General features: G+C 39.2%; 1 protein-coding gene across 1 annotated transcript; it reads left to right on the top strand.

The window, feature by feature from the left end:
* The first annotated feature begins 566 nt into the window (after window positions 1-566).
* On the top strand, window positions 567-27,580 carry grm2b (glutamate receptor, metabotropic 2b). The gene is made up of 6 exons (XM_075461219.1): window positions 567-1,116; window positions 5,443-6,072; window positions 19,644-20,481; window positions 21,923-22,986; window positions 25,418-25,610; window positions 26,902-27,580. The coding sequence occupies exons 2-6, from the start codon at window positions 5,563-5,565 to the stop codon at window positions 26,973-26,975; spliced, it is 2,679 nt and encodes an 892-aa protein (XP_075317334.1). The 5' UTR covers window positions 567-1,116; window positions 5,443-5,562; the 3' UTR covers window positions 26,976-27,580.
* Window positions 27,581-27,679: the final 99 nt, after the last annotated feature.

The raw sequence follows: 27,679 nt of genomic DNA, 5'->3' as shown, positions 1-27,679 counted from the left end.
GGACACATTTATAAGCATTGCGTTTATGTTGAATGAAAGGAACATATTTCCACGTAGAGCAACCCAACCTGTGAGGACAGTCATGTGTTTTCAATCTATACTTTTGCTTTGGGGTTTTGTGTGCGTGCGTGCGTGTGTGAATGAGTGCAATTTTTTTCCAATGAAAAATATAATGTGTGCTGTACCACTCAGCTGAAGTGTGATTCAGTTTTAATGAGACGGAGGTGAATGAAGAACTGGCCGGCCTTCATAGAGTGGTTGAAAGAAAAAAAAAAGAGAAAGTTGATGTCCCTTTCTCATCAGTCTAAATTTAGCTGGAGAAAAGCAGCACACTTTTCTCACCCTCTTTATCATCAGAAATAATATGTAAGCTCTGATTCTGCTCCGGGGGGGAAGCAAAGGATGCGTCACATAAAAAGATGTGTGAGAAGTTGGCAGCAGGATTTGAGGGTGTTAATTAATGCAACCTTGTCGTTGTTTTTAAAAAAACACTTTTTGAATATCATTTTCTGTCGCATACTTAACATCTGACGGTATTTTTTTTTCTGTGAAAATTAGATGTCGTTATTCTTAAGTTGCTCCCATCTCGGGACCGCCAGGTCTCCGAAAGGAAGCTGCGCGTCGACTCTCACACTCATTAAAGCTGTGGAGGAGCAGAGAGCGGCTGCGTGTTTGTGATCCGACGGTGCCACAGCAACGCTGCTCAACATTTCTGCTTGTTTGGAAGTTGATTTTGATCAACTTTTATCCACGCCTCACGACAATAACCTATGCGTGAAGCGTAACGCGTTTAAAGCTTGATCACAATTGAATTTAGATTCTTCCAGCGGCAGGTAGAAGCTTTCCTTCCCCAGTGTGCTTGTGGACATACGGTGTGTGTTGTGTGGGATTGGCTGGGAGGCACATGTTGGAGGGCACCGAGAGGTGTTTGCAGGACTCGCCAATGAGAACAACACTTCAGAACCAAGGACAGATCCAAACAGCTGCCTGGCAAACATACCCAAAGTGAGCAACATCTGGACTCCGCTGGTCTTACGAAGCTCTGTGTGTAGTTTGATGCACGGCTTGTGCAGAGAGGACCAACAGATACATCCAGGAAGATACATCTATAAAAAGGTAAGAAGCCCTTAATATATTTGATCTTTTTATACTATTTATAGCCAAATCGGTATCCTTACTGAGTGTTTAAGTTTCCACCTTAAATCAACTCCTACCAAATCCACCACTATACTGTAATAACCTATTTGAAAACTATATTTTCGCACATTTTTCTTTACTCCACCTAAATCTCACGTGACATTTTAGACAAACCAAAGTATTTTTAAGAGCTTAAACCTTTTAAACAACAGTCAGGATACCCATCACCTCAGTGTGACTTTGTTTATGAAGGAGAAATATCCAAAGTTGTATCCCGCTTGAATCGAAAGAGCATGCCACGCAGTCGCCGTCTCAAGCAAAAATGGCATAGCCTAATTCATCATCTAACGTCTTCTTTTGTTTTTAGAGCGTGTCCCATAACATTAAAACAGAATCCTACTCAGCTCCTTACTCAGCTGTTAATTTACAGGAATTCTTGAAATATCTTAATTGTACAAAATGTCGAGAAACTGATTCAGTTTTGGAACAATCCACGAACAGCGTTTGTTGTCAGGGGGTCAGACAGGGTGTAAGGTAGCTGCGGGATTTCCCTCAAATGTAACAGGACGATCAATCATAGCAGATAAAAAAACAGCACAATGTTTTGATATATGTGTCAGTCATATTTTCAGATGATGCAAAGGCCACCTTTTTGTCGCCAACCTCATTCTTATATTTGCAGGTTGTCTCACAGTCTTAGTCTAGTTTTCAGACATAAATGTCCAGGTGGGAAAGCAGCACAATGAAATGTCATTTTTGAGAGTTAAAGGGACTGACAGCCAGATTTCCCTTTGCTGCTTTGATCAAGTGATGCATCTGATCCTTCTTCAAATGCTATCAGCTGGCTGCTGGTCACCGCAGAGGCATCCTAATTCCTTCAGCTGACAAGTCCAGGTGGAGGGATAAACCGAATCCCTGCTGGAGATTATATAATGCAAGAAACCATTAGATGAGTTATGGAGGCTGCAGCTTTGTTTTCTTTTTTTGGGTTTCATTACTCTTAAATGAAGATCTCTTGCTTTGAACTGCACTCTTCTGATTGATTAGCTCATTTTTCCAGCATAGTCAAAACTGTGTCATGCAATCCTGCAAACAAGTAACTTGTTTAATTTCACATGCAGACAAAATGAGCATTTTTTCCCCCTTTAATTGATGCTTGGATTTCATCTAAACAAAATATCCAGGTTTTCACCCGATCACTTTTTGTCATGTGAACACAGAGAAAGCAATATTCTAAATGTAGCACAACAAGTGTGGTGTTTCAGCTCCCATTGCTCAACAGGGTTAATGATTCATGTGCAGTGGATTAGGCTTTAAATCAAATGTCTTGTCATATCCTTTCAAGTATCGGATAAAAGTGCACACCAGATGTTTCTAATCTAAAAATGTAAGTTGATGAAACTTACACAAAATTTAAGTGTAAATGAATGTGTTCTGATAATAGGATGTATTTGAAAAATTCAGAGCCATATGAACCAAATCTGCAATAGTGATGTTTTGTTTTTATCTGGTCATCAACATTAAACCATTTCTTCTCATTTCAAAGACATGAATATTATTGTATCTTCCCATAAGTGCAGGTGCATGATATGATAATATTGCATATACCAGTGCCTATCATCCCTGGCACTCTAGTGAGAGTTAAGTATTCCATATTAGCTACATTTGGGTAAGGAGGGAGGACAATATGAAATGGTGTTCTCAAAGCATCTTAAAGAAATCCTCTCTGTGCTGGGTAGGCGCGCTAATGCATTAGCTGATGGTTCAAAGTCGAGAGAACTCTGCCTTTTCTTATTGAACTTGCCTTTCAGTTTGAATATTGTGGGCACACATGTGGAGAGCGAGTGAATCTACTGGCTGGCTGGTGTGAGTGTGACCACCGTTTCAAGATAGTTTTAAGTGCCCCTCTCCCACTAAGCACAAGCTGAGCTTATGTAGGTTCATAATACTGCTTCCATTTAGAAAGTGTTTTATGAGCTTAGAGGCAAATATGGTTTTGATAGCTGCAAATGAAGTTGGCTACTTCAATATGTATTTGCAGTTTTTACAGGTTCATCTGGACCTCCAACTTTGGCCTAGTTTGCATAGGTCAACCTAATTTGCTGCTCCTTATTGCACCATTAAGTACCACTGTGACCTAGTCTTTGCAACCATCTGCTCTGGTAGACAGCATAGAAGAGCTATTAGACACTAATGTTGAACTCTTCAAATTACTTCCTCACCTTAGTTTCAATAATAGAGGAAATATGGTGCAGTGGTACAGCACACCTGCTCATACTGCTCAGGACACAAAGTAGATCTGAGACAGATTCTACATTACAGCCTCATAAATGATTTCTAGTAATCCTCTTTGATAGGCAGCGAGTTGTGAATTTATCAATGTACCATGGTCTCCCACCCACAACTTGATGTAATATTTATCTGAGGAGAAATTCAACGTTCATTTTTCCTCCCCCCCTCCCGATTTTCTGTATTGTTTACTCCTTGCACTGCTCCCAGGTGGTCACAGGATATTCTTTAATGTCCCTACAAAAGCATACTTATACGAATACACCTCATGGCCTTTGCTGGGAGTAGCTGCAAAAGCTGGTGTTTTTGTAACCAACCCCTGCATCCCCCACTGTGATGGTCTTCTGCCTCTGCGAGCATAGGAAACATAACACACTCAGGCTGAATGAAATCCCTGTTAAGCGAAGAGAATAGGGCTGTTAATGCTGATAAAATTGGTGTCCTCGTGGAATTTTGTCTTTTATAATGTAATGTCAAAAACAACCTTCTGTGGTAGAAGGGGAGTAAAACAAATCTGTAAAGACTTTTCCAATGTGTCTTGAAAGAGAAGGGAGTGGCAGCCAGGCTCTAATAGGTTTACTTATAGGAAATGTCCAAAATAAACCAAAGCAGACTTAAAATATTTCTGAAGTTGCGTCCTGGTTTTCAAATCGTGTGACTAATACTGCTGATATTTTCTGTGATAGATATGCTGATCCTAAAAGGCTGCATCCCAGGACTCATTTAAAGTAAATGGTCTCTAAATATACTAAAATCAGGCTTTTTGAACTGAACTTGTTTGTGTGTCTAATGAATGAGGTAGAGCATTGTAACTGAACCTGCCCTCCTCCCTGCTCCAGACATCATAACAACTCCTGGTGAGATCCAAACCTGTAACCTCAACGTGATAAGAAGCTATATTAGCATACATGTCTCACTGCCCAGTTCCCCTGCAGTCCCACCCATATTTTTTCCCCACTATGTTTCCATGGCAACCCCAGCCACAGAGAACCACCATCTATGTGATATCTCTGTTGTAAGCAATGGAAATGTGCTTGACATGAAAGGTGCCTCAAATATCTATAAATGTTTGATATGGATTTCAGGGTGGTAACTCTTAGTTGATTGTTTTTTAAAATTATTTTGCAGTGGCTATATTTTCACGTCACTTTAACAATGTAATTAAGTAAAGTAAAGATATATGCTTGAGTTTCATCTCAGAAAATAAGCTCCAAAGATTTGTAGTTTATTTCAATCTCTTGACTAAAGACTTTGGGGACTGAACTGTCCAATAAAATCATCATTGATTGTAATAAGCAGAGAAGGGCACTGTCCTTCAGGCATGAACCAATAAATAGATAAGAACAACTTGCAAAAAGAGTATATATATATATATATACAGGGCCGCTGACAGGTTTGGCTGGGCCCGGGACAAAATTCTCAGAATTCTCAACTCTATCTAAATGGCAATTTCACATGTTGCCATGTCTATACTGGCTTATTTTAAACAAAATAATGTTAAACCAGAGCCGCGTTACACTGGCTGTCATTCAGCTGACCGGGGATGATTCTCAAATCAATTCAGCCTGATTGGCGTGCGTGCCTGAAACATTTGGACATATTTGCGGACGAATGCACATATTCCTTTTTTTTTTTTTTTTTTTTGGGCCCCCCCCCTATTCCTGGGCCCGGGACAAAATACCCGTTTGTCCCCCCCTATCGGCGGCCCTGTATATATATATATATATATTTAAAAACCTGTGGTCTTTAGACTATTATATTCCATAACATATCTGTTGAGTAACTTTGAACAAAGCTGTGGGCAAAATGCATTTGCATTTTATTCTCATCAGAAGAATGTCAGGCATTCTTCTGATGAGAATAAAATGGCAAAAATGTATCTAAATACACATAAATGATACACATTTTGAAGCACATTGTTGTGTTGTTACTCATCTCTGTTTTCATAAAGGGAATGATATACGTATAGACTGATTCATGCCTTATTACTGATTACTTCTCCTTTCATTTGCTCAGAAATTATCAGACATGATGTATTCACTGAGAGAAGACTTGAAAGCCAACTGCCTCCAGACTCTGTGAACACCCACCCATCTCTACTTCAACCAACTAAACCCTGCCACCTGATCCTATACCATGCTGCATGCAGTGCTCTGTCCCAAGTGGCAGGCAAATCCTGTCCATTACTGGCCTCTCCACATGTTTCTGCTGGAGCTGCTGATACCAGGAGTCCTGTCGAGCATCTCCAGATTACCCCCTGCAGCCAAACGTGAGATTATCATTGATGGGGACTTGGTGATCGGAGGCCTGTTCCCCGTGCATGAAAAGGGTGATGGGATGGAGGACTGTGGGAAGATCAATGTGGCGAGAGGGATCCAGAGACTGGAGGCCATGCTGCTGGCACTTGATGAGATTAACTCCAGCGATCGCATCCTTCCTGGGCTCCAGCTGGGTGCCCACATCCTGGACACCTGCTCCAAGGACACCTACGCTCTGGAGCAGTCCCTTGATTTTGTCAGGGCTTCCCTCACCAAGGTTCAAGATCCAGGCTTCATCTGCCCAGATGGCTCCAGACCCGTCCAAAATGAAGTTCCCCTGGCCATCACTGGGGTTATTGGAGGATCCTACAGCGATGTCTCAATTCAGGTAAGTAGGCACATTTATTTGTGTCACATTTGTCAGTGTTTGTTTTCATAGAATTATGTTTAGAGAAAACAGCAACGTGTGTAGCACTGCAATAATAAAATGATGAAAAAACACATGTATCCCCTTATTTTTCTGTAAAAACATAAAACAAGTTTTTGGGTGGTTACTTGGTTGGGGTGTCTGCATATTTCAACTGCAATAAAAACATATCTGGTTATCAGTTGTAGCCATCAATTCCTAATCTTTCTTATGATTTAATTTTCCTCAACCAAACTTTAACTTAACAATATCTAAGTTTGCATTCACTGCTTTGAATTGAGTTTGTTGTATTAATTATTGACAGTTAGGTTCTCGGGTGGTCGGTGGTGTAGTGGGTACAGCAGGCACCCCATGTACAGAGGCTACAGTCCTCGCTGCAGCTGACCCCGGTTCGAGTCCCGCACCGGACGGCCCTTTGCTGCATGTCTTCCCCCTCTCTCTGCCCCCTACTTCCTGTATCTCTCCAACTGTCCTCTCCATTAAAGGCATAAAAAGCCCCCCAAAAAAAAAAAAAAAAAAGTTGGGTTCTCAAAGAGCCCTGTAATAGACTGCTGACCTGTGCCGACCGGTGTGACCTGCCTCTCGCTTAATAGCGAGAATAGCCTCCAGCCACAGGTACAGAAAATGGATGGATGGATTATCAAAGAGGCTGACCATTTAATGGCCTTCCTTGAAATTATTACAGAAATTGCCAATATATTCATCCCATTTCCAAACAGTTGCCAAAACAAAGTCCTAATTTTTTCTAAAAGATATTGATTAATATGAGTGCAGGCTTTAATATGCTTGTCTGTAATTTAAGGAAGGTTTTCGGAATGACAACTTCTGATGCATTTTTTTAAATTCTGGTTAAACAAATAAGTGAATGATTTGTATTTCAGCCGTAATATTAAAAACTCAGACTGTTTCTTTCAAAAAGATGTAACTTTTGAGCATGTGCAGAGCAGCTAGGCTGATTTTAGTCTAGTTGAGCGTAGTGATTCCAGTTGTACTCTCTGGGTGTGTCAGTCCAGTTCTAAGACTCTGGTTTTGCACAATTTCGGTTGGACTACATGCTTACATGTTACATGTTTACATGCTTTTTGAAATTGGATTAACACAAATAATTTCGTGTTCACAATTATTTTGACAAGGATATTGGAAATATTGCAAATAAACACTTTTAGACCTTTTAGGAAACTGACACATTCAACATTAAGAGATTCAAATCATCAACCAATTCTTTCAACCTTGGGTTTACCTGGTGTTTACTGAACTCCACAAATTCAAACGGTTATTGAAACTGAAATCTTTGCATCTGACTTTATCTCTTAGTTTGAGGGCCGAACTTTTAATAAAAGAGATTTTGCATCTGCAGTTGCAGAAAGCCACAGGGAAGGATTTTGATTGATGCGCCGGATTCATATAAACATCCATCACTATGCCCACAACTTCATTTAAGCTTTGCAAAGAAAATTGACCTTTCACACAAATATGAAAGGTTGCCAGAGGCAATGCATCTGAGCATAATTAATGAATTCTCATTTCCCTAAATTGAGATAATTATAATCATGCGTGAGGTGTTTGTGAGACAAAGTGTGTAGGACTAATTTGGTTACAAATTCCATTAACTCCAAATTACAATACGTCTTTATTGTACAAAAATACACGCACAAACATGCACACACGCTACACAAACATTCATCATTGGTAAAAATGCATTCCCTTGCCTCATACTCTAACTACAACCATCACAGTGGAATGCCTAACCCCAACCCTTACCCAAAACCTAACCATAACCAACTTTTTCCCTTGAAAAACCCTTTTAACATTTGAGGTGTACCTTTTGATCCTGACAAAACATGTTGGATTCTCATTGGATCCTCATTTTTGGGCCATAAGAATATTAGAAAAAGAAGTGCACACACACAGGCAAATCAATCTGTGTCTTTTGTGACAAAGCCTTAGGTAAACTGCACACATGATACACATGTAAAGATAATGTTCATTGTCATTACTGGCGTGGTTGTACACATTACATGGGACTTCATATCATTTGGTGATACCATGTTTTTCATGTTTTCTTCTGTAACTCATGTAGTAATAAATCTATTAGCTAATGCACATTTACTTACAAACCGTTACAGCTTCATTGGCAAGAAAACCAATGAACGTTCTTTTTGTCCTCTCGTCATTCACATCTTAGTATCACAATCAATGGTTGCAAATAATGAGATGATAATGCACTCTTAGGCTTTTGTCTTTTATTAGGCTGCATTCATGTGACATGACGGGAATCATGATGCAGGAACATAAAAATATGTAAGTAGTAACTACTGGTATGTAGACTTCTGTCACTCTCTAACCATGTACTTTGAAACATGCTGAACTAGTTGCGACTGTGAGAGAGGTAGAAAAGTGAAAGGGAACCTACAGGAAGAGTTTTTAACCAGCAATATCTTTGTTCAAAAAAGGTTTGCTTCCTGTCATCTCCTCCTTCCTCTTTATAACCATTTGTGGCCAAGTAAACACTAGTGAGATGAGGAAAGTGGATGTCATCACTTGGGAACATGTGATGGAGAACATGGAGATCCAATTGATTAATGTATCTATGTATCTATGTAGGGAACAGAGTAAGGAAAAGATCACCCTCAATTATTAGAAGGTGTTATTGTGCTGCCTTTTTTTAATTGACCTTAATTGTGCCCATAGTGAAGTAGTGTTGTTTGACTTTGCAGCTACTGTATATTGATGATAATAATGTCAATAGATTGTCCATGTAATGCAGTTGTTAAAGAAATGACATGAAGGACCCAACATGGAGCAGCTGGTGACACTAAAGCAGAGTAGTAGAACAAGTTGCAAAATGGAGGAAAACAACACAAAAACAGTGATGGAAATGCAACATTTCTGAAATTTTCATCAGCTGTTTCACACAGATCAGTGGAAGTAATTGTAATGATCATGCAAAGGGTTTACTCACTTTAGCTCAAGCAATTCTGATCCAATGATGATGATGGTCAACATGCCAAACTCATGGCTTCATTTGTCTTTTATATGCAGTCTATGGCAGTTCACTGCAGTGCTTGGCCTAGCTAATACACCAGCACCAACCTTGCAGTTCACTACACGTGGAAAATCACGGTGTAAATTAGCAGTCCCTCCATGCCCTTCTCATCCCGGGTCTGTGTGCGTGTCTATGAGTGATCTGTGTCACTTTACCTTGTCTTCCCACCAGCACCACCATTATTGATGTAAAGAGAGTTCAGCAACAATCAGTGGGGTGTGCTTAATGTTGGAGTTTGGCAATGCAGAACAAAGAGCAGCAACTTGTGACTGTGAGTGTTTGTATCTCAAACCTATTCTCCAATATGAAGAGACATATATAAGTGTTATATTGATCATTTTACTCCAAAAGCAGATCCAATACTAGTTTTACCACAAACCTTATTTGAGAGTCAATGTCTCACCTATTACTTGAATTGTTGCAAGATGAGGAAGAGTAAATTAAATATAACTCTAATCTTAATTTTTTCTTGACTTCCTTCAGTCAACCAGAGTTATATTTAATTTACTCTTCCTCATATTGCAACAATTCAAGTAATAGGTGAGACATTGACTCTCAAATAAGGTTTGTGGTAAAACTAGTATTGGATCTGCTTTTGGAGTAGTTGTAAGAGTCTATCCAGATGAATGCTTCGTCTCTGCATGGTAAATCTGAATGAAGAGTCTGACAGATGGATTGAGGATGTTTTCACTATGTTAGGATGGTCTAAAGCCTCTATTATTACGCACAGGGCTTCTTCTCTCAGAAAGGAGTGAATACCATAGATCCTCTTCTTCTGCAATGAGGGTGATGTTTTAACAAAAGACCAGTAGGCTTTTTTTTTTCTGCATGTCTGTCTGTGAATGAGTCCTCAGTAACCGCACAGTCGCAAAGACTCAAAAAGAAACTCACTGCTTTTGTGTTTTTTGTGTTTTTCTTTCATCTGAGTACACACCTCTTCTGTCACTATGCTCAACATTCTTTTTGTTTGTGCTTTCACTTCCTGGGCACTAAAATGAATCAAGCTGTGAACATAGCAAGAAACCCATGGTGGGAATCTTTTTGAGAGGTCTCTGGTTTACAGAGTCCCTATTTATCTCAGAGGAGCACTTTGTTGAGATGAAGAGCATTATAAAAGTGAGGAGGATGAGTGCCAGGGACCATCCTGGGGAGCTTTGAGAGGAGCTGCTTTTCCCATCTGTGGGGTGCATCTATAACCTAACATATCGATGCCAGCACATCAATATGTCCACCTGCATGTGGAGGACAGGGTGATGTCGTCTGTGACAGGGCCATAGATGAGATATGACAAATACGGTGGGAGATGAGCCAGTTTCTCACCAGGCTCAAAGTATTTCTTCATAATTAGCCTATCAATGTATTAGAAGCTGTAATCATTTTCTTTCTCATTCTGGTGTATTGAGTCATTCTTGTTTGGTAATTCTCACTGTTCAAGTTCTTGAAAACAGCTTTTATTGCCATCTGGGATATCAGCTATATAACCATCCAGGCATGATGACTCAACTTTGGCAGCCCACACGTTTCCCAGAAATGAGTTTAACCTGGTATTATACTGAAATACTAAGAAAAAAGCAAATAATTTCGAACAGTTCCCAAATGTTTCCTGGACAAATAACACCAGGACGAGATATGTAACTTTAAATCCAAGGTACAGCATTAATCAACTTTATACATTAATCCAAGTATACACTTTTGCAAACAGGGAGGAAGGAAGGGGCTCTGTTTTTATTGTGTTTCTGTCTTCAGTTAGTCAGATGAAAAAAGCAAAGCCTGCTCTGGTGTTAAAAGATCTTATTTATCATGTGGTGCTTTACTTGAAACTGTCATATAGCGTATTCAGAGAACTCAACTCTGCTCTCTAATTAGCGCATCACAATGTTATTCAGCGTCAGGGAAAGCTCTGTAATAACTGGAAGGTTTGGAGTCACGCAGTTAATAATATCTGTTTCTGGATCTTACTTTATCTTTTTTGTCTTAGAAGCTGTTGTTTTCACACAGTATCAAAGGTCAGTCTTGTAGCTGGCATTTATGATGTAATATTTAAATACTCATTTGGCATTTCATTATAATAACAATAGAATTACCAGACTTATTAAGCTTATTTCACAAGTGCTAAAGGACAGAGGTAATATCTTTAAACTTTAAGCTAAGGGGTCGAGAAAGCTCAGATGTATGCTGGACTCGAGAGGTTCTCTTGTGGTGAGTATTGTTTTGCTGGTGGGCGGAAATATTAGCTGCAAGTTTAATGTGAAGAATAATCTGATCCGAAAATAGTTTATGCAAGAAAAGAAACACACACTTCACTCTACCAGTGCATCCTTAGCTATTCAAGCACTAATATCAGGTTCAGATAGCAGACAGGTCTGATCTACAAACATGAGTAGCTGAAACAGAAGTGAACACAGTTTTGCATTTATATTTGTGTTTATTATTTTTTTTATCTGCCTTTGTGGCAGCTGATCAAAATAAGGTATTGACCTTTAGATTGAATATTTTCTGTATGAATAACACTGTTTCTTACCAATTTTCTAAATATAACATGCTAAATGACTTGTAGCATGTACGATTCACACCTTTATGTGAAAAAAAACAAAAACAAACACATTTATTTTTATATCTTATTCTGACAGTTTCTGCAGCGGCTCAGTTCATCCACACTCTGAAATGAGCCAGTGGATGATCTGTCTCTTGAAAATGTCATGTGCGAAAGAGGAGACCAGTAGCAAAGTGGCAATTACAGACCAATTATGTAAAAATCTCAATAAGGTTTTGCGGCTTGTTGCAAAGATGCAAAATAAGCTGCATACCGTTGACATGACACCAACATATATAGTGGGAAATGAAGAGAGGATTACTGAGTGACTTTTTATGAGCTATGCTAGGGAAAAATCTAAAACTAATAAGAAAACTATTTTGTTACAAAATAAGTCAAATTTGTAATGTACATATCATACAGGTTGTATTATCTAGCATTTCTTAACAAATACCACAGGCAACATGCAATACAATAAAAAATGGCAACAAAAAATGCTACATTTAACAAAAAGTGCCCACTTGTTCATGTAAATATATAGTGGAAAACAAAAACTCAACCTCACCCATGTGGGGATACCAAGCTGCATTATTTTGTTAGTCTGGTATTTGTCTACATAGCATGCAGCAACTTCTCCATTAAAAATACTGATAGTCAATGCTTGTAACTCATAAACACTTAACATATTCAACTTTACCGTAAGGCACATCTTTTACAAATGTGATTTAACATTAGAGTTACATCTGAAATGTTTTTGGGTAAACAATTCCCGATCTCGAATGAAATATCCACAGTGATTTTTCCTCAGGCTGAGACGAAGAGGTTTATCCACGATGACACTGTCACTGTTTAAACACAGAGCAACGCCTACAGTTTTGCACATGCTCTATACAAAGGTCAAGTGTGTGGTGTGGTGGCTGCAGGATGAATGCTGGGGTTGAGCATGCATTTAACAAATACATTCAAAGAATATGCAACCTCTAGTGGGGGTTAACTTATAGATTAATTGTTGGCTATGTATTCATTGCTCCTAAAACTACGTATACACTATGTATGTTCCCTTTAAATAGCCAGGAAGAGGACAAGCTGATATCAACTCAGTAATAATCAGAAACCGGAGTGTTCAGAGCAGTCTGAACCTGAGCTTTTGGTTCAAAGGGATTGCATTGACTCATAAAAAACTCCTTCCTGAGGAAACTCAGAAACTTCTGCCATGTTTGATACAGATATCCAACATTATGTACCACATAAATTCAGCTGGCAAATGTGAAAAAAAGCTTTTCAACACTGACTGATGTTTTCCTCCATAGTTGGACTTATGATGGTTAAAGTATTACTTTAATATGAAATAAAATCTACTTAATTTGAACATGAAATCATCTTAAACAAAGTATCTTAGCCAGCTGTATAAACATATTTTTCACCAAGCTGTTGCCTAGCCAGGTGTACAGAATTTGACGACAGTATCTAACTTCTCATTCAACTTTCTCAAAGACACCAAATAAGCTGACTAAACAGATTTTAACACAAGACACTTGTGGAAATTCTAACTATAACACGTTAAACACAGCCATTGCTTCATTCTCTTAAGTTCTGGGAGTTACTGTACTGTTTGACAAGGTTGACAAATCTCCTTCTCACCCCATCATCACACCTACAGCTACCTATTTTAAACTAAGAACAGTATAACAAAGATACGTATGATACTTTGCTGTGATTTTCCCTCTTTGACAGCAAATAAGAAAATTAAAGTATGAATTGGAGGTGAAAGATCAGACAACAGAAACAAATACAAATGAGCAAGTGTATCAGAGGTGTGTTGCAGTTCCAAAGTTGATCCAGTTTCAAATCAGGAAGAAGTCCTAGATTCAAAGAGATATCTACAGACATGTTAAGTAAAACCAATTTCATATTTGATGCTTGGTTTTGCCTTAGCTAAATGCAAACGAATGAGCATAAAAAAAAATGCATACTTCGTGAATGATCTGTGTGTTTGATGTTGCACAGTCAATTAAGCCGCACCAGCGCTCTGCTGTTTCAGCTGCCGAGTCAGAGTAGGGTATCATCATTTTACCTTCTTCCTCTGAGTGATGCCTGGATCAAAGTTAAGACTGCTGCGCACAATAAATTAACCAAAACCTGCCTTTTTTTGTTGTCTTACTTTTCTTTCGAACACAGTAAGCACTGATTTAAGATCCTCATATAGTTTTTTAGACATTTTGACACTGCATACAGAAGAGCTAAGGATTGGTTTCATTAACTCTTTTTTTCTGGTTCTTGTGACTTTTAAAATCCACAGGAATAATTTCTCCTCTGCATAAACTGAATAAGATTGGCACCGTCGGCTCACAGCAAGAGGGTTCCTGGTTCGAATCCTGGCTGGGGCCTTTCTGTGTGGAGTTTCCCTGTTTTCCCCGAGTATGCGTGGGTTCTCTCCGGGTACTCCGGCATCCTCCCACCACCCAAAAACATACATGCCAGGTTAATTGGTGACTCTAAAATTGACCCAGGAGTGAGTGTGAACGTGGATGGTTGTTTGTCTCCTTTGTCTCTGTGTGGCCCTGTGATGGACAGACGACCTGTCCAGGATGTACCCCGCCTCTCCCCCGATGACCGCTGGGATAGACTCCAGCCCGTCCATGACCCTGAGTTGGATTAAGCGGGTGTAGAAAACAGATGGATGGATAAACTGAACTAGATAGTGTTTGTTTCATGTCCGCGTTTGTCCTTTAGAATTATATAATTTTTAAAGTGCTATAGTGGGGAAAAATATTCAAGTACCAGACTTATCAGCAGTTTAATTCAAAGCTATGTTTTGCCTTAATGTTCAAATACAGTGTTATTGATTTTAGATGAACAAATTTGTCTTTAGCAGCTATTATAGTTCCAATAATATAACTGATGAATACATTAACTCAAAGCTTTGAGATTTTTTTAAGAACCTATTTTGTATTCAAGACATTGCTGTCAATTTGACAACTAATTAGATTAAAATTAATTACAACAAACTCAGCAGGAGTAGGTTCTATATAATTTGTGCTTAAGTTAGCATCCAGAGTTTCATTCTTCATGTCATCCACTCTGCCACTCCACCGGACCTTGGGGACATATGATGGACTTTCCATGTTGAAAAGAAATAATGACAGACACATGAGTAAGAGGCTGATATTGTTCCAGCTCATATCTTTCTTTACTGATTTTGCAAGAGCACTAGCCTGGAATCTTATGATACTGCTCCTCATTATGAACCATATTACAGTGATATTTACTCAGCAGGTATTGGCACAAACATGTGGTACTTTTAGCCCAGAGCAAAGCCCATCACAACTACTCTCACATTCCTATGCTTTACCTGTTGTCTTTCTTCTTGAACTATCAGCAGTCTTTGCAGATCTTCTTCTATGAGACATTTAATTACTGAAATGGTACTGTAAACTTAAAGTACTATAAACATGAAGCTTACACTTATTCGTCCATGGGTTGTTTTTCATATGATACCTCAACTGGAGCAGAAAGTAAGAAAGAAAAAGCAACTGGGCCTTCAACTGAGAACTTTATGGCTGTTTTCCTTTAGAAAACAAACGGAAAAACAAAACAAAAGCTTGGCATTTTTCAATTTAACTATTGATTTATAATTAAGCCATAGTTTCATTCAGTATTATACCCTGGCAAACTGGCTGTGCACACAGAAACCCTGGTGGAAATGATTGTTTTATTTTATTTATTTCAAATAATCGAAAATATTGTCATACATTATAAATCAAAAGATAGATTCTAAATATTAATATTATATTTACATTTAGCTGAAAACCTAGCCAGATGAAATTTTGGAACAAAAAATTGTTGAAAAGGAAAGATAAGTTAATAAGAATCAATGTTTTTGGAAATTGATCACACAAATGATAGTAGAAAAAGACAATCAGCAGCACACTTCTCTTTGATGTACCACTAAAGTAACATGCTCTGTGTAAGATATTATTCTGCATATCTTAATGACTGCACTGTGCACATAAGCGTTTTATTGCAAAGAAACCTTTCCTGAACAAAGGGACCACTTAAGGGAGGGAGGAATAGCTTCGACTCTAGAAAGGAGTCTCTGTTTCTCTAATGAACCTTATATATAAAATCAAACCAAAATAAACCCTTAACTTCGTAGCATGCTGCCATAATTACAAAGATATCTTAGCTATTATCTGAAATTGTTATGAGATCATAAATCTAATCATGTAATCATAGTCCTACTTATCTTTAAATACAGTATTTAATGTCAGTGTATTTGTCTTCTCATTATAAATAGGCACTGTTTTTAGGGTTTTTACATTTCCAAAAGGGTTTAAATGTATAAAAGATATGTAGATATTATGAAAAATATGCAAGAAGTTACTTTAAAGTCTAACCAGATCACCCCATGCAGAAAAAGGATGTGTCTAAATATCTTTAATTGTAGTAGTATTTTTAAATAAGCTGTCTCTTTTGGCTGTTGAATCAGGGTATTGGGGGTCACCTCTAATTGAAGCCTGAATTTCTTTTCTTTTCTTACTGCAGCTGTAATTTTAAAAAAAAAGCTAAATTTAATCACTAGGAATAAGTTCAGGGGATTTTAAAGTCTACAGTTTATAGGTTTGTAATGATTAAATCTTGGGAAAAGGCTGTATTACATTGGTGAAACTTAAGTATGAAATTAAATCCAAGACAATCTAATACAAGTTTGTGGAAACTTCTGTAGAAAGGGCAAATTTACCTGTGCCAGAAGTGCGGGTGTTGTTATCGGACTGACAAAATAGGAGGGAAATACTGCATGAAGACGAACAGACGGTTACTGTCACACACTCCAGTGCCATTCTGAGGGGTGTGCTGTCAGGATTCTCCAAGAATCTATTGATGAAGACCAACTGTCTGTCTGAAAAAACCCTGCAAGAGGAAACTGCCTTATTACCAAGCTGACTATCTCAGAGAAGATGCTAATGTGTTGGCTTGCCATATAAATGCTTTTTATATCTCACACTACATAATCTCAGTCGGTGGATCTTAGCAGGCTTCCCTGCACATTAACAAGATGTCACATCTCTCTGTGGCTACTCTAATGTGACCTCTTATCCTATATTCTGCTGTAGAAAAGAATAGAGGACAATGCTGGCTGTGGTCCACTTGTCAAAATGCATCATATTTATTCCATTCTCCCTCTCAAGGGCTCGTAGTACACCTGTGTTTTTCCTTTGCCTCTTGTCTTTAGGGTGCTTGAAAGTTTAAGCACATCTTTGCTCGCAGATCAGGGTTAATGTCAGTAATTTCTGAGGTCAAACACGGTGTGTTTCCACTGCATTTTCAACGAGAAATCCTCTTCCCCATTTCTAATCCTGCTTATGTACAATACTGTGCAAAAGTCTGACAGAGTCTGACAGAGAACAGAACAAAAGGCAGTTAACATCAAAACAAGAGCCTTTGAATGTCCTTCAAAATGCCTCCAAGACTATTCCTGCAGACTTGAGGAAATTACAAGAAAACTTGCCTAAGAGGCTGTAGAACAAAGGTGGTCATACCAAATATTGACCTTCAAGCTCATTTGAATTGTACAAACTGTTTTTGTCTTGTGTGTTTCAAAAATCGCTGCACCCATTCCTCATCTTTTTGGCAATATGTAAAATGATGAGGGCATCCGTTCATCTGACATACTGTAGTTTGACACAACTACTTAGCTGAAGAGTGAAAAATGTTCTCTTTTGAGTTAGCATAATTTTTTCTTATGGGGCGACAACAGAGGAAATTTTTCATGCTCACACAGCCCACAGGAGGGCACCTATTAGATCTGGATTGGAGTTTGAGCAGAATGCATGATAACGCCTACTTAATAGTCCGATAACATTCAAAGATAACATTCAAAGTACGTTTCATGTTAAGTATCCTATAGTTGTTGATGTAAAAGTGGTGAACTCAGACACTGAGTTACCAAAGTTTGCAGAGTAACATGGCAGGGAATGGACCACAGGCAGAAAATAGTGATTCTCATGTAAATACAAAATAATGTGATTGACAATATAACAGAGCAGGCTGATAGATCTGTTTAAGTTCTTCCAAGCTGGAAGAGAGATTAGTAGGTAGTGTGAGTGTTGGGGCTTTCAATTAGATCCATGGGGAAGCCATTGTTTGGAAAGCCTCCAGGCATTCGATGATGCTTCAGGGAGGAAGCAGTCATTCTGAAGCCCGTGGGTATTCACTAATCACCACTGTGTCACATGAGGAATCTTGCAGACTGACAAGTTTTTACTGCCTCTCTTTCATCGCTCCATAATGCTGTGTGGGAAAATGATTGCCATAATTGTATACTTTGATGAAACAACACAATTATTCCAACAGGCTGGTGTTCAAAACAGACACAACACTGAGGTTTCAGATAAAGCTTATTATTCCCCCCTGGTGACATCAGTCCCACCAGAGATCATCATGGAAATCAATGTATTTGTCTGAAAAGGCAGGCATCATAACATCTCAACATAGCATTTCATCAGTCTTGAATGATTTGACAGAATGACATTGACATTGTAGAAAACAATTAAATTCTTAATTTGTGAGACATTGTTGCTGCTGTTATCTGGTGAATGAATTTGCAGCACTACTAATGTGTGGATCCCTGACAGACCAAAAAATCTGAGCTGGACAAAAGAGAGAGATTCCCATGCCAGTCTGTCATGATGCTGAAGCAGACAGTAGCCATATACCTCCATTTCATTTGTAGATCAGAAGGATCTCTATGTTACAAAGCTAAAAAAGCTAAAAAATAAAAAGTTTTGCAGTTTCTCAGCTCTTCTCACTTGTGTCAGAGCTTGGGCCTTGTGGAGGTGGTAAAGTTTCTGAGGCTAAGAAGTTAAGCAATCCATAATATAAAACCATGAAATGTCCTTATTTATTCGTTAAAATGTATTGAACTGTTGCACATGTTGACAAACCATAAGGTAGACACCTCTAAGTGTATCCTAACCACAGGATGGCCGGGTTAACGACAAAAAAAGACATCAAAAGAAGAGTGTTATCTGCCCTTCAGAACCTTTTGGAGAGAATGCTAGAATTGCATTATAGATTCGACTGGCGAGCGGGTTACTACTTGTCTGACCATTTACAGTCACAGCGCTCTCCTCTGCTGTAATGTGTTTTGCTCCCTGTGTGACAGAATGATTAAAGCAGTGAAGTCTCCACGGACACAGTAGAATTTTATTGCTGTACAAACTCCTTCAGTGCAGTAAATGTAAGAATTTTCCTCCACTAAGGACACCTTTTAAATAAATTCTAAGTCCCTCAGCTATGAAGGGATTAAGGCCTGAGTGAAATTGTGTAACAGGGCCCCGTATTTGGTTTTATCTGCTTTCAAAAAGAGAACTTGCATTTCTGAATGCAATGAGAGACTCACTGTCAACGGATCCTACGCAGTGTCAGAATGGTGTCTGCTTTAAATGCAGTTTCACCTGAAGGACAGATATAATGGCTTAGAGAGCTAAATGCTCGGCAATTTAAGAAAACACATAAGAAATAATAAAACTGAAAATGAAGAAATAGCTATTTGACAACCTGTGCACATCAAATACATGCAAAGAATGCAATAAATACATGATACCTGTATGGGAATTTTTTTGTTTTCAAGATGGTTAACCTGCCGTCAGTTAATCAAATTATTGGACAAATGTTAAAAACTAGTTCAACCAGGCATTACACAACTTTTCCAGTCTTTTATTGTCCCTGTTTGAACACATAGGCCTAGCCTATTTTTTTTTTAAAGTATTTTTTTAGTAGCCTACATTATTTTCGTAATTTCAATCTTTGATGTATGTTGTAATTTCTTATTATTATCTCTCTTGTGAAAGGCCCATAGCCTACACGAAACAAGTCATGTCTTGTGAAACATTTCGATACTTTTTCAGCAGTTTTGATAAAGCAGTATCACAACCTTTTGCTTCTTTCCAGGTGGCCAACCTCCTCCGTTTGTTCCAAATACCTCAGATCAGCTATGCCTCTACAAGTGCAAAGCTCAGCGACAAAACCCGCTACGACTACTTCGCCCGCACCGTTCCCCCTGACTTCTACCAGGCCAAGGCCATGGCTGAGATCCTGCGTTACTTCAAATGGACCTACGTGTCAACAGTAGCATCAGAGGGGGACTATGGCGAGACGGGCATCGATGCCTTCCAGCAGGAGGCTCGCACTCGTCAAATCTGCATCGCCACTTCAGCTAAAGTGAGCCGCTCCATGAACCGCCAGGGTTATGAGAATGTGATCCGCTCCCTGCAGCAGAAGTCCAACGCCAGGGTGGTCATCCTGTTCACCCGCAGTGAGGATGCCCGTCAGCTGCTGGTGGCTGCTGCTCGGATGAACGTCAGCCTCATCTGGGTGGCCAGTGATGGATGGGGAGCGCAGGAGAGCGTCGTGAGGGGTAGCGAGACCGCGGCAGAAGGAGCATTTACCATTGAACTGGCATCCTACCCGATTAGAGAGTTTGAAGACTACTTCACCAAGCTGAACCCATACACCAACACGAGAAACCCGTGGTTTAAGGAGTTCTGGGAACACCGGTTCGCCTGTAGCCTTGAAGAGCCCAGCTGCAGTGAGCACAATTTACGAGATGGAACTTTTGAACAGGAATCCAAAATCATGTTTGTGGTGAACGCTGTCTATGCCATGGCCTTTGCTCTGCACAACATGAGGCAAGCAGTATGCGCCAACGCCTCCAAGGTCTGTGATGCCATGAAACCGGGCAATGGCAAAAGATTCTACAAGGAGTTCATCTTGAAGACCAAGTTTGAAGGTAAGCAAAGTGGTGAGAGTAGACAGACTCAGAAGTGTTTCAGTCTTAGAAGATGGAGCTAAAAAATGGCTTTTGAAGTAGCTGGAATTAGGATTAATTATCATTGTGACTTCAAATAATTTCTTCTGTTTAGCTTAAAAAAACACTTTGTCATGAAATAATTAGCAAGAATGAAAAGTGAATCTGTAGGAAGTGAACCTATCTAGAATATGCTATAATATACTATAATGAGAACACAGGACCAGTGACAATGTAAACACAAACTCACAACTCTATTCTATTAGATGCAATTTAGAAACGTGGGCAAACGTAAATAAGAAGCAGAAAACAAAAACAATTTTTTTTTATAGGAAATAAAAGCATAAATGAAATGCGGCATTCATCCATCAAACATATAACAGTGCAATAGAAAGTCCCAAACTCCTCAACATTGTCAAAAGCAACACACTGTACAAGATGGTACAACACAAGTACATAAACTCCCGTGTCAACACACATATGCAGAGTGCTTTGTTTGTAGAATGGGAGAGTTGGAAAGATTTGAGTTTGGCTTTGGTTCTGAATGTGGACACAGTTGTCTTGGACCTCGAATGAGCAGGCAGCTTATGTCAGTGAGTGGGACCCCTGGAACTGGAAGCAGCCTCACCAGACTTGGATATGACCGACAGCTGATGACCTGTCGTTTCATATATACTGTGATGATGACGTTAAAGATTTTTCTTTGTTGAACTGAGAGTCAATTAGGTGACTCCAATACTAAATTCATTTGTTAGAGTATCTCTGTGTGTAAGAACTCCAGCTTCCGCATTCTGAATAAGCTGCAACTGCTCCTCTGATTGTTTGGAGAAAAAAACTGCATATAGATTGTTACAAAAATCTAACATGCTTGTGATTAATGCATTAAAAGATTCTTGAAGTAGTTAAGAGATATGACAATTTTAATTTTTAAATTTAAGAAAGTGCCTCTAGTGATGGTTATTTGAATTGAAGGTCCCAAAAATGTCAAGACTTCTGAAATGCTCTCTGTATTTCAGATGCCACTGGGCACAGTGAGAACTGATTTTCTGCTTCAGCAATTGATATTGTAGATAAAGTTTAGGAAATAAAACTGAAAGCAAAATGTACAGCATATGATTGGTAAGACATATTATGATTCTTTAAGATAATGGCTGGATAAACAAATGCTCACTTTTAGATGAACTGAAAAGGCAGGCAACTATTTTTTTTTCTGTGCCAGGAGTTCGAGAAAACCCCCCACAAAAGATAGCTTTTTTTTTTTTACTTTTATCATTATATATAGTTGTTTATCCTCTAATTAATTTGCTGGTATATATTTGTATAACTTTTTTAAAATTTTACTTTACAAGTTTGTCATGAATGAACATAACCATGAATACTAGGAAATGATGTTAAGCATTGCTGTATATTTGCTTCCCACCAGCTCCTTTCAGACCTGTTGACACAGAGAGCATGGTGCGTTTTGACTCTGTCGGTGACAGCATCAGCCGTTACAACATTTTTCATTACCACAAAGAGGAAGGGAGGTTCATCTACAGGAAAGTTGGCTACTGGGACCATATACTGACTTTGAACAACTCCCAGGTAGCCTGGCGTGGCCTCGTTCCTCCGACCTCCCAGTGCAGCGACCCGTGCAGGAAGAATGAGGTGAAAAGCATGCAGCCTGGGGATGTGTGCTGCTGGATCTGTATTCCCTGTCAGCCTTACCAGTACCTGCAGGATGAGTTCACCTGCGCTGACTGCAGCTTCGGTCAGTGGCCGCTGGCTAACTTGACAGGCTGCTATGATCTGCCTGAAGAGTATATCCGGTGGGAGGATGCCTGGGCTATTGGACCTGTTACTATCTCATGTCTTGGCATACTGTGTACCCTTTCTGTAGTGGGCCTGTTTTTCAAGAACAATGAAACACCTGTAGTCAAAGCAAGTGGACGTGAGCTCTCCTACATCCTCTTACTGGGAGTGTTGATGTGCTACAGCATAACCTTCGTCTACATCACCAAACCTTCCACTGCTGTTTGCACGCTACGCCGAATAGGCCTGGGGACCTCGTTTGCAGTGTGTTATTCGGCCCTGCTAACCAAGACCAACCGCATTGCTCGGATCTTCAGCGGGGTGAAGGATGGCGCCCAACGGCCACGCTTCATCAGCCCAGCCTCTCAAGTAGCAATATGTGGTGCTCTTATCTCCTGCCAACTGCTGGTGGCCGTTATCTGGCTGTTGGTGGAGGTGCCAGGGGTTCGGAAAGAGGTGAGCCCCGAAAGGAGAGATGTGGTTACCCTCAAGTGCAACAGCAGGGACACGAGCATGCTCATGTCACTCACCTACAACTGCATCCTCATCATCCTTTGCACTGTCTACGCTTTCAAGACAAGAAAGTGCCCAGAGAACTTCAACGAGGCCAAGTTCATTGGGTTTACAATGTACACCACCTGCATCATCTGGCTTGCCTTCCAGCCCATCTTCTACGTCACTGCCAGTGACTATAGGGTAAATATGCATGGAACTGTTTCTTTTATTGTGTCGATTAGGTATTTACACTTTATATATCCTGAAACGTCTGCAGCCCACAGGAAACAAAGTCTATAAATGACTGCCCCTTGTGTGTTTATCTTTCCTCAAGAAGGTTTTATTTGCACATTCCATTTGATCTTCATCACCCAGGCTCATGAGAGGTTTTCTTTTTATGTGAGGCTAAAGATCTTTCAAGACAAGAACAAAGACTCTGGAGACAGATGAGGCCTGAATTTACTGTCAGAAATACTTAATGACAGTCAAACCGATTCATCAAATCGCAGTATTTCTAAATGCTCAATGACACATCTCAGGAGCAAATAGCTGCTTAGACTGAGGAATAACTGCCGTGATATAGTGAACTCACACTCACTTAACCGTAAGCAAGCATGGTGAGTGCTATGTGCTTTGTGACACCTCCTCCCTAATCAAAGAAAAATGTGATATATCTGCCACTAAAGGCTAAATTTAGCTTGCATCACGCAAATGGCAATGAGTAAATGAGCTGCACATGCATTCTGAGATTGATTACATTGTGATATTACGGCAAGAAACAAAATCAGACTTTGTTTTTAACTCCTGGTACCAATGAACATTTGCATCCATACTATAAGTGAAAAGTAGGGAGCGGTAACAATACAAAAGCTTTGGCGTTAAAATGACAGACTATGTAAGCCGAGTGCTGGTGCCTTAGGCAGACCCAAGGCTACTGCCACAGCATTTTGGTCAAGGTGTTCATCGAGGCCTTTGTTGTTCAAACAGATGGGGGGGGGGGTGTCTCGATCACATAAGCTTTGTATCATCATGAGCTACCTCCGGCTTTTCATGTCAGTTGTGATCTGTCGGCATCCAAATCATGAACCGGAATCCAACATATCCAATCCTCAGTGGGATTTAAGAAATTGCCTGAAGATTGTTGAATTTAAGGTTCCATACTGCAGCACACAGATAAATTAAAAGAAAGAGGTTTGGCATTGCAATGGTGACCTATAAGCCTTGTTTCTGTGTGACAACAAAAATAATGGCTGCAAGTTCAATTGTCGTGTTTCAATTTAGAAGACATTTTGTAATGAGAGAGTAGCCTTATTGAACACTGAATCATGATGAACTCAAAGTTTAACAGATAGCTACACAAATTCTCTAATGAACAGAAGCTGCAAAGTGCAAATGAGTTCAAACAAATTTTCCTGTACATTTCTTTCCAAATTTGCCATTATAACTGCAGACATAGTAGGTTTCTTTAGTAAATGCAATAGTTAATTGAATATTCCAGTCCACATGATGCTGCAGCAAGTTCTACTTGTGCTTCCTAATTGTTTGTGTTATCTCTTATAATGAAACATCTGTTAGCCAAGGATCTTCATGACTGAAAGGAATTAAAGGCTGTGGACAACATAATATTACCAGCTGTCTTGGTGGCGCTCCCATCAGTTGTGTTTGACGTTGAAATGTATGATGACTTATTTCTGCAGTGTGTTTGTTGTGGACTATGTTTGGGAAGGGTTTTCACTTCATGCTGTGGTTCTGCAAATAGAAGTTCCTGGACTGCGGGGGTAACCAGTGGGGCAGGAAGAGATGGAGCTCTGGAAGATGACCCCAGCAGTCAGTTCACATTAGCAGCTGAAATATGACTAACAAGGCCCTGACTTTCCGGGACAACCAGCTGTGCTTGTCCCCTTTTCTTTTTCTGACCGTCAAATTCATGCACATACAGATTCACAATTAGAATTGCCAACATAAATAATTGAAAATAGAAATGTGGCAAACAATGCAGGAATAATAACTCTATGACTCATAAAAAATACATAAAATATTTTTTTCTCTGATATGGCTGCAGAATAAGCAATGCTCTTTTAAAATGTAGTAAATGTAGTGTAGATTAGTTTATAATTAATGACTTAAGTTTCTCAGTAGATTTAAAAGATTATGGTCTGAGTGTTCTGCTTTCAAACAGATCACGCTTGTTGTTTCCCTCAGCAACTGTTAATTATCACAATACAAATGTGATGATAATATCATAATAGTTTCTGAAAATTCTGGAAAATTTGTGTACACAGTTTGTGTGTATTTGACATGCAAGACATGTTTGGTTTTTAAATTAATGTTTGGAAATCAGGGAAATGAACAGATAGCTTAAATGATTTGGAGATAACCACAGAGGTGGTGAGAGGGAAATTTACAGATTGGATTAAAGATCTGAGAGTAACAAGAGCAGCATATTTAAAATGTTTCAAATGAGCCGAATGTGTGTGTGTGTGTGTGTGTGTGTGTGTGTGTGTGAAAGATGAGTGCTGCCTGGGGCTAGGTGGCCTTTGAACAAACTTCAACAGCCCTTTTGAAGACAAAATGATAAACCTAGAATGCAGACTGATATATTCAACATCACACACTCTCCCTCCCTATGCAGGTGCAGACCACCACCATGTGTATTTCTGTGAGTCTGAGTGGGTCAGTGGTTCTTGGCTGCCTCTTTGCCCCCAAAATCCACATCATCCTGTTCCAGCCTCAGAAAAATGTGACCACACTCAGAGTCACAGCCAACCGCTTCAGTGCCACAGTATCTACTTCTGCCTCAGCTCCCAGCTCCAGCTACTCTAAAGGTACAAACATACACTACACTGTATTTGCTGCTAAACATAAAAAAAAAACGTCTATGCTATGAAATATTTAATCAAATGTGTAATGCAGCAATTAACGAATAATTTCAGCCCCTATATGTTGTGAAATGTTGAAATTGAGGCAAGTTGGTCTTTTTTTATTTGAAAAAAAATGCTTCTTTTGAATTTGATAGTGGCAACATGTTTAAAAAAGGTACAGGGGATACAGAATACCGGAAAATTCGTGTAATACTAAGAAAACTTCCTGTGGAAAATCTCTCTCCTAATTATATGCATTTGGGAATCAGTCACTAACATTACTTGATATAAAAGAAAGCATCCCAGAGAGGCTGATTTGTTTAGAGGTAAAGATGGGGAGGGGTTCAGAGATCACCTCCTGTGCTGGCTCAGAGGGACATCAGCGGTGGAGCAACTTTGACGGCCCTGTTTCATCTCAGCATTTTCACACATGACACAGATGCATCGGTTCCACTTTCAAAGTGATGTGCGAAAAAGGCTTCCCTTGTGAAACACTGCTTGGGCAAATATAGATAAGTGTTAAATGCAAATATTAATCCTCTATAAAAATTGAAAAGTATTTGGGAATCAAAAAAGACAAAACAATCATCCAAGACCAAACTCTGGAGTCTAAATGCATGGGCTCAGGAAACACAGTCAGCTGCTGCATCTACTAATGCAAGTTTATCTGTAATAAGGTACCATTAATGCAGAATTTTATATCCAGTCACATATGCTGCCAAAGTTGCTTGTTTCAGCAAGACAATGTCAAACCACATTCTGTACTTAACAATAACGGCATGGATGTAGTAATAGAAACATGTTCAAGTGCGCTAACCGGGCTTTTTTTCTAAAAGAAGCGGTAATGCAACACAAGGGTGAACATTTCACTCTTACAACTCGTTGCTCATATGACCTTCAAAATAAGCATGTAAAAAAATAATAATAATAAAAAAAAAAACAATACCAATTTTTCAGTTTGAACATTTTATGTGTTGCCTTTGGACAAAACTAAATTAAGTCAAAATAATACAAGCAAGCCATTTTATGCATTTTAACTCACATTTAACACATCCAAGCTTTTTCTGAAGCAGGGTTTGTAATTGTAAACAACAGCACAAAGAAAATACTACAGACGACCAGGTGCAGCATTTCACATCATCTTTTCTGACTGCGTTTATCTCTGGTCCACAGTCTTGTTGCTATCAGTTAAAAAGTTTTTAAAAAAAAAGACAAAACTCTTGCCCAGCTAACCTCGCTGCTCTCATTCTCACAGGATCAGCCTCCAACTACGTGCCAACAGTCTGCAACGGCCGTGAGGTGGTGGACTCCACAACGTCCTCATTGTGAAAATGTTCCTCTCTAAGCACAGGAGACCGACCCCATCATTGTTCATCCTTCCATAAAAACAGGGCTGGTTATCACAGAGGCCCCATGCCATCTCACATGTTGCAGAGATATAGCTGTCAGACAGGCGGACGGCAAAAAGAGTAACTCTTAACTGTGAAAGCTAAATGAAGTTCCTGCATCGAGCAGTATGTATCAACTGTAAAGCCTTTTTGTAGATTAAAAATGCTGTGATATCCTAGGTTTACAGATAGATGTAAGTAAATGCACCGTGCCTTGTCCGCAAGAGTCTTGTCAAATGGGTGGTTGTGAAGCAATAGTGTATTACAAAAGGCTGTTCTTATCTTGTCTTAACAGTGCTGTGAATATATCCGAATGTTTTAGATATTCACAAAAAGAAAAAAAAAAATGCTTTGAAACAAATTTAGTCCTCCTGTTAAACAAAAATGTGTAACTAAACATAGCGAATGATGAAAACTAGGCAACTAGACCATATAGAAGACACGTGTTAATGTAGACTGGTATAACAGTGTGTGCTTTCTTGTAATTTATGTAAATAAGATGGGGTTTTTTTTGTTGTTTTTTTAATATTAAAAGATTGAATTTCATTGGGCCTAAACTTGTTATTCTTCATCTGCTTTGATTTTCTTTGCCGCCATTTTGAAACTTAAAAAAAAAATAAAATCATCTGGTCCTTACAAGATTCT

Source organism: Odontesthes bonariensis, chromosome 3 (genome assembly GCF_027942865.1).
Source record: "Odontesthes bonariensis isolate fOdoBon6 chromosome 3, fOdoBon6.hap1, whole genome shotgun sequence".
NCBI lineage: Eukaryota > Metazoa > Chordata > Actinopteri > Atheriniformes > Atherinopsidae > Odontesthes > Odontesthes bonariensis.
The sequence above is the reverse complement of the archived record's forward strand: the minus strand, read 5'-3'. Positions and strand labels throughout refer to the sequence as shown.